Here is an 8,581-nt window from a genome sequence, read left to right as displayed (position 1 = left end):
ATGGAAAGCTGAAGTCAGGTTTCAAACCCATTCATTTGAATGGGTTTGAAAAGTGTACGACTGCATTTTATACTCTCCGCGGTGAAATTGTTTTTTTTTTTAACCAGACACAGAGTCAGACATGCAGGACTGTGTCCGGTTTTAAAAAAAAACGGTTTCACTGCAGAGAGCATAAAACGCTCACCGGCGCTCACGGCCGGACTTGGCATGACAGGTTTTCGTCTTCTGCAGGAAGAAGATAGAAACCTGATACGGAGACCCGAACGCTGGAGTGAACCCAGCTTAACTGGACACAGGACTTTGTGTCCGGTTTAAAAAAAAAACGGTTTTGCCGCAGAGAGCACAATGCGCTCACAGCCGGACGCGGTCTGCCAGGTTTCCGTCTTCTGTTGGCAGAAGACAGAAACCTGAAAACGGAGTTCGGGCGCAGGTGTGAACACGCCCTCAGAAATTTGCTTTTATACAAGAATTGGTTTTAGAGAAAAATGGACTGTAAATGAACTTCTGCTTTTACGTAAGGAAAGCTTAAGGAGGTGATCCAGGTCGGGATGCCATCTCTCTCACCTAATAAACCCCATTGGACACAATTACGTTTTTAGCTTCTAGATCTAAACTAGACTTCCTAGGGTAAGTTCACACGGCAGTTTTTGGACTGGATTTTGACGCAGAATCTGCATCAGAATCAGGCTCAAAAAAACACCTCCCATTGACTTCAATGGGAGCTGTTTACTTCTTTTTTCCGCTAGTGGTGTCTTCCCCCATTCGTGGAAAAAAAGTGAGCTGCCCTATCTTCCCGCAGGCGTCCGCGACACGACATTCCCTCACGACTAGACCCATTCATTTGGGTCTAAACCGGAGTGGAATGCCATGACTGGATGCCGGTTCACTGCACCAGCATCCAGTCGTGGCTAGCTGCAGAAGGCGTTTTTTTGAGCGGATTCTGATGCGGATCCCCACGTCAAAATCCGGTCCAAAAACACCCTTGTGAACTTACCCTTTGCGGTCTTAAACATTAGAAGAATTGATAAAGTATATGAGAATAAAATTATCTATATAAACCCAGAAAGCCCATTTAATATAAGAAGATTTTTGTGGCCTTACTGGAACATATACAGTAAGTATTGAGAAATAAAATGGCTGCTTACCCTGCAGGTATAGTACACTACCTTTACCAAGAGGAAAGTCTCTGCTCATATGCAATGCGCCAGTAACTATACATTTCTCAACTAAGAGGAAGAATAAAGTCTTGCAGTCTCCAAGAACACCTTACAGTGTCTCACATTCTGTAGTTGCAGTGGAGCAGACGCCACAGTCACATCGGATCGCCACAGGGTAGGTAAAGAAGGGATCCACATTGGGGATGCAGTTTGGTAATTTCACGGTTACCAGCTTTGTTTCATTGTAGGTGCAGACTCTGTGGTAAGCGTCTATGTGCGGAGGGTCAAGGATAGGTTTCTGTAATCGAAAAAAACTGAGAAATAAATATTCAGAAGTAAAATAAGCTATTATCAATGTTATGGCATTATATATATGGGGCAACATTCAGTTAAAGGGGTTTTGGGGGATTATGGAAACAGAACTACTGTAGCTATAGCTCATAGGCAATGCCAGGACTGTGACTATGATGTGTTACAATAAACTGCTATATATAAACTGACATTCAACAGTATCACAGAAATCATATTATAGAAGTAGGTAAATACATTAATCCAAACTAGTTCTAATGAACTCTATTTCAACTGAGAAAGAATTGTGCAAACAACATGAAAAACATTGGAAAATATTTAAATATTTTGAATTTTTCAGCAACAAACCTTATCCCAAACCCTACAAGGCACTATGTTTACCTTTATATGCAATTTTGAGAGACTCCTTTTAAAACATTAAGATAGGATATCTTGTTTAAATTATTTATTTAAGAAGTTTTTTAACAATAAAAAAGAACAGATTCGATAACCAATATCATTCAAAAAAAAAAAAGAACAGACCGTCAAAATTACAATGTACACACGGTAAGCAAAACTGCATAGGTTATCAAACAGACATAAATATATTGCACAACCAAAAGGACAAAAAAGACATTAGTAGACAAAGACAAGACAACACAGGAAACAAGGGGAAAACAGGGATAAGGGAAGACTGGAAGAGTGCAGTGAAATACTGTGTCCTATAGGCTGGGTTGCCCAGAATGTGTCTCATAAGTTCCAAATGGCGTGAAATCTCTCCTATTCATTATTAAGGACGGCGGTCAGGTACTCGAGAGAACGCACACTCCTGATCCTGCAGTATAGTTCCTCCAGGAATGGGGGGACCTTCTTGCGCCATTGTTTAGCTATCAAACATTGAGCAGGTGACAATAGAAATAAAAAGAGGCGAAGAGCGGGCTTGCGCAACTTGACAGGCAGGAGATGAAGGAGAAATATCCTAGGAGAGAGAGGAAAACGCACCCCCAACACCCGCTCTAATAGATCCTGAACCTGGCACCAGAAAGGGATAAGGGAAGGGCAGGACCAAAACAGGTGAAAGATATGTGTGGGGCGAGCGCCAAAACGCCAACAACAATCTGGGATGGACCTGTCAAAGGAGTGGAGAAGGGCTGGTGTGTGGTACCAGTGCATCAGCATTTAAAAAAAAAATTCTCTTTATGAACAACACAATTTGAGCACTTGAGCCCCCTATCCCAGATGAGAGACCAGACAGCGTCTGAGATGGGCTGCCCCAAATAGATTTCCTAGCAGGACATGTATGGGTGTTTGGGCAAGACCTCGGGGGTGGGGTCCGATAGAATGTGGTAAATGTCCGAGACCAACCCCTGCAAGATAGGATATCTTAATGTTATGCTACCTGGGTGTAATAGTCCATCAACCAGATGGACTATTATAGTTCTACTAAAGGGAACCTAAAAGTATTGTAGGAATTAGGACTTCTTAAAGTTTGGTTCTGGGAATATTTCAGGTGTTGTCTTTAGTACAATTAAACTTGGGTAAAATATGCCCATCTGAATGAGATCTAGAATGTGTGTAAAAAAGGCAGTGATCAGAATAAAAAGACACGTGACTATAACAAGATCTGAGATCAGAGCTGTCATAGCCATTGAGCCTCTTAGCAGTGCCAACACTGAGAGCAAACTGCAGATTTCCTCCCTTACAATTCAATAATTATCACATTTTCCACCCAGCTTGTTAAAGGGGTTGTCCCATCTCAAGGATCCTATCTATAATGGTAGCATATGTAAATTCAAGACTTTTCCTATATATATTGCTTTAGAAATGCCGCTTTGTTCGCCTGCTATTTGAACTTATTCCTCCCATTGTTTACACAGCATTGCTATAACCATGGACCTGTGAGATAGGAAGAGTGATGTAACTCACTGCTCAGACCGCAGCACAATCATTTCAGCTAATTGCAATTTGCTGATAAAGCCTGGTCTGTTATCTCTCTATGTAAACACACAAATAACACTGAGCCCATTCTGTACAAGCATCTGCATATTATCTGATCTGCATAAGTATTGTAACACATAGTGTTGTTCAGCAAGCTGGGAGGGGGGGGAAGTGGATGAAGTGATGAGAAGAGACAACAGGCAAAGCTGAAACAAGGAGATGGGAAAACACCTTTAAACATTGTTACTAAGACAATAGCTGCAGTAAATTTCTGAATTGTTTTAACATTTACATAGGCTATATGAAATAAATAGCAGTGAAAATGAACAAGAAAATGTGGTTATTGATTTCAAGACTTACCTCCCAGGTCTCGCAGCGCCCCCAGCAGGCATCAGTGGTGACACGCAAACCTTTACATCCAGGTTTCTTGGCCAAGAAAGTAAATTCCCGCACAGCGCAGCCAATGAAAGTTCTCAGACTGATGTTGGAGATGGCATACGTGTTCCAGCTGCCACTTAGGATCAGTAGATGTAAGAATATTGTAGACATACTGTGGTAGTTCATTGTCTGCAGAGAAGAACATTGCATTTATTATACTGAAATCAATGAACACTTTTGTTCTTTATTATCCCCAACTTGTAGCTGTCCAGCTATTGCACAACTACAACTCCCAGTATGCTCTGAAATATTGCAATATCATATTCACCAGGGGACGTGCATGGGCTGTACAGTTATGGCTTTGTACCTGGCACACCTTATGTTACTACGGTATACAGACAATTCAAGATATTTTGCACCAGTGCATAGGCTTAAGGATTCCTTCTATATAGACCTGTAACAAGGCTTCTACAGTAACACTATACAAAGGATTTCTCGGTCTGCTTCTTTACGAATTAGACAGGAAGATTAAACATACCATGTTACACTAAAGTATATATTTCTACATTCTCTCTAGGAGAGAAGAAACACATCAAATTCAGTCCGAGCAACATTATACAGCGGCTGCACAGGTCAATGCTGGAGAATCCAACCACAATGCCATCCACTACTGTCCACTGATATCTCTGCACAATGTAGACAGGAATCTACAAAGGGCTGAACTCCTGGATTGTTACATGTTCTGTAACAGTTATTATATACTGTAAACGCAGTATATATTGTATATTTTTACAATATGTATGAAGAGAAAACATACATGAGAAACTATGGAGTACATGGCATGTACCTCTGTGTCATAAACACCTATATAAGTACCCATAGCAAGGAGTGTAACAAAAAAGAAGCAAAAAGGAAAAAACTAATACTTCTCTTTTGTATCTACTCCTGTGCTTAGTGAACACAAAAGCTGCACACGTAATTCCAGCCTTAGAGCATGTCCACAAAGAACTGATATACAGAAGATTTTCTGCACCAGCAAACACATTAAATGGTGCGGTTTTTCGTGTGGAATTGCTTGTGAAATTGCCGCTGATTTGACATGATGTAGATCTGCACCACAAGCCAATCTAGAACATTTTTCTGTAATGTGTGGATGAAATTTTCTATAACCTCATCCACTTTGCACACATCTAAAAGTGTTCCTTTAAAGTCGCATGCACCTTACGGTTATAGCAACTTTTCATAACTGAATAGGACATGTGAATATAAGAAACTTTGTAATATATCTTATTAAAGAGATCTGTTTCTTTCACCTCTTATTAAGATGTTCTTCTGCTCCTTATAGTCAGTTTCAGTTTCTGCTTGTTTACCTTACATCTGTCTCCGTATTTCACCTCACACATACAACTCTATGGAGCAAGGAGGGGTTTTGTAGTAATAAGACGGCTGGTTAATTGATTTATTTGTTTAATTCTGTGTACTAACGGACTCTTATCTACAACCTAGCAGTAATAAGAAACAAGGAATAGTAGTTTGTAACAGCAGAAATTATTTGAGTGCCTTTTTTAATCCCCCCTCTTCTGTTCATAGACTAATATGGACGAATGAGCTGCCTGAATAACGGAGAAGAAAACATATTTCTTTAATAAGAAACATAACAAAATTTTAACCTGCACTATTCATTTATGAAATTGGAGGTACTCCTCCATATTTGTAAACATATCCTTAAATAGCAAGAGAAAAAGCTAATAAGTCAATTATGGGAAGAAGCCTCAAGCAGGAGAAGAAAAAAATAAAAATTCCATGTTCATCCAACCTAACATATAATATATACCTTAAATACAGTATTAAGTACAAGCATAGACCAGGAAATTCCTATAAAAAATTAAAGCAATTATTGAAATATTGTTACATTAACATAACTGTATATTTGTACGCATGTGATTTATAGGGTAAAAGTTTCCTATAGTAACAGCATTGCAAACCTGGAAGTTATTAAAAAACACAATGAAACAAAATTTACATTGAAAGTAAAAACAGGAGATCTAGATACAATGGGAATGAGCAGACCTTTTATGCAGACTGTGTCCTCACTCTATGCCTGGCTTCTGCTGTAGCTTCTCCGATGCACATACATATATACGGAGAGAACCCTGTCAATCAAAGGAACTTAAGGCAGATCCTTACATGAACCACCAGCAACATCAAAACACAGCTCCTGTACAACAAGCTCTCACCTAAGCCGGTTAATTATTTTTTTAAGGACATCATTCGTTAAAACAATGAGACTTACCCTAGTGACATAAATCTAAGGTAAACAATGTCGACAAGGGGTGTCCTAAATTTTCACATGAAAGAGTAATACAGAATCTAAACACTGACATCACTCTAGTTTTGTAAAAGATAATAAGATTAAAAAATTTGCACAGTTTTCATCATTTTGCACAAGATAATAAGTTTAAAAAATTTTGTACGGAATTTGACAATTTTTAATTTTTTGCACAAAGTATGACTTATTGCAAAAGATGGGGACAAACTGAAAAAAAAAATTGTAATTTCTATACAAAGGATTTTAAGAATCACAGAAAAGAACAAATAAACTAAGATAACTATGAATGGATAGATAGATAGATAGATAGATAGATAGATAGATAGATAGATAGAAAATTTTATTTTTAGAAATAATAATTATAGTAGTAGATATATATATTGATTATATAATATATACCCTATATACTCGAGTATAAGCCGACCCGAATATTATCCGAGGCCCCTAATTTTACCACAAAAAACTGGGAAAACTTATTGACTCGAGTATAAGCCTGGGAGGGGAGCAGCAGCTACTGGAAAATTTCAAAAATTAAAGTGGTCTGAGTTTTTGGTTGCAGTAGTTGCTGGGTGACGGGAAAGGGGAGGGGGGTGTTTTGGTTGTCTGTCTGCCCCTTCCCTGAGCTTGAGGACAGAGTTTTTTTTTTTTCCCCCACTTGGAATTCAGCCTGGCTGAATATAGGGTATCTGCAGTGCTCCTATTAACCTCTTCCAGACGGAACAAGAGCACTGCAGATCCCCAATATTCAGTAGACCGGGCACTTTCAGACACAGGGATACCTAATGTGTATGTGTTTCACAGTCATTTTCTACTTTTGTATGTATTCTAGAGAAAGGATTGATTTTTTTTTTTTTCTTTTTAAAGCTTCTTTTTTTCCCCCACTATTTTATGGGAGATTCTATACATTAATATTTCGGCTGGTCATAAACCCCCCCCCCCTTCCCCCCTAAACAAAAAAAATAAAAATTGTGCTGAAAAATTTGGCTTATACTCGAGTATATACGGTGTGTATATATATATCTATATATATAGAGGTATATATATATATATATATATATATATATATTGTACACACAAACAACTATATATGCACCACAGATTGTAGGTATAAAACAGTAAATCACTGTAAAATTTTCTGTAATTTCCTCTTGTCTCAATGTTATTCAGCCATGGCAGCGGCAGGAGAATTGGAACTTTCCTAATGAAATTTGGTGGAAATTAATTGCTGTATATACTAAATATATGATTTTTAATTATAGGCAATCAAAGTGATTCATAAAAGTAAATAAGGAAAAAAGTAAAAAATAAAAAAAAAAAAAAAAAATCATAGCAGCCTAATAGATAGAGTGCCATTAAATCTAATCCTGTCATTTAGACGTAATACCTGGGACAGAACATAAAATGAAGTGATGTAGGTTAAAGACAGGATGGCTTAATTTATCAAGTTTCCTATTGTTCGTGTCCAGCCTTTTGGAATGCATTCTCCTTCTTTGTGTACTTCACTGTTTTTACCGGTATTACCTTGGTGATAAATAAATTAAAAGAAAAAAAAAGCTTTGCATCATAGCAAAGAAAGAGAATGGGTTCTCAAATACCATCTCTGACTTCTTCCCCCATACATCTCACTAATCCCACAAATCTCTACCCCTTAGCCCAAATCAAAAAACACCACAATGCTGGTATTTTGTGAGCGTGTGCACTGAGATGAGCCATGGATATGTGCGTCATTACCGTCAGCTACTCTCAAGATCACTTAATCACTCGATTATTAAGAGCTCAGAGGCAGTGTAAACCTTTATGACCAACTTGTATTGAAAGGGAAAATTCTGGAGGTTTCCAAATGTTTTTGTCTTAGAGGGAGAAACTGTAGACTGTTTTGTCTTAGAGGGTGTCATGACTTGCTATGAGCCCACAGTAAGTTACCAATTTTCTTAATTTTATATGGAACCTGGTAGAGAGAAAAAATGTGGCATGTGCCATTAGATAACATATCAGAGAGGTATTCATCCCTAGAAGCATTGCTCTAAGGGGAGAATAGGGTAGGAGATGGAGGCGATATGCATTATGGATATGTAATATAGGACTCCTCATAGGGTTAATAGGCTATTGTGACAGGCTGCTCTTAGGTCCGAGTTGGGACCAATTTTGGGTGATGTCTGAAAATAGTTACTGACTCCAAACTGAAATGATTATTTCTCATTATAGTCTACAATTATTAATTTGTGTATGTGTAGTTTGTTATATATTTACTTTCATAGGAATCAACCAATGCCTTTTTAATGAATTAGAAGACTTTCACTGCTGTCAGCCATTTACGAAGGAGTTGGACGATAGTGCTTTGCTATATAGGCTATGGCAAGTTGAGCAGAGTCATCTCATTATTAGAGAACAGCTAATTATAATTCTATTGGACTGCTGGAAGCTTGGTTAAAGGGGTATTACCACCACAAGACAAGTTATCTTACAGAGGATAACTTACAAATCAGTAGAG

General features: G+C 38.2%; 1 protein-coding gene across 1 annotated transcript; it reads right to left on the bottom strand.

Annotated features, from left to right (window-relative positions):
- Positions 1 to 1,266: 1,266 nt before the first annotated feature.
- GPHB5 (glycoprotein hormone subunit beta 5) lies at positions 1,267 to 5,865 on the bottom strand. Its single transcript, XM_075282801.1, has 3 exons — positions 5,832 to 5,865; positions 3,744 to 3,950; positions 1,267 to 1,455 (listed from the first exon to the last, which is right to left on the bottom strand). Exons 2-3 carry the CDS (start codon positions 3,945 to 3,947, stop codon positions 1,267 to 1,269), a joined length of 393 nt encoding a protein of 130 aa, XP_075138902.1. The 5' UTR covers positions 3,948 to 3,950; positions 5,832 to 5,865.
- Between the last annotated feature and the right edge of the window lie 2,716 nt (positions 5,866 to 8,581).

Source organism: Leptodactylus fuscus, chromosome 7 (assembly GCF_031893055.1).
Source record: "Leptodactylus fuscus isolate aLepFus1 chromosome 7, aLepFus1.hap2, whole genome shotgun sequence".
Lineage (NCBI taxonomy): Eukaryota > Metazoa > Chordata > Amphibia > Anura > Leptodactylidae > Leptodactylus > Leptodactylus fuscus.
Note: the sequence above shows the minus strand (reverse complement) of the source record. Positions and strands in the feature narration are given on the sequence as shown.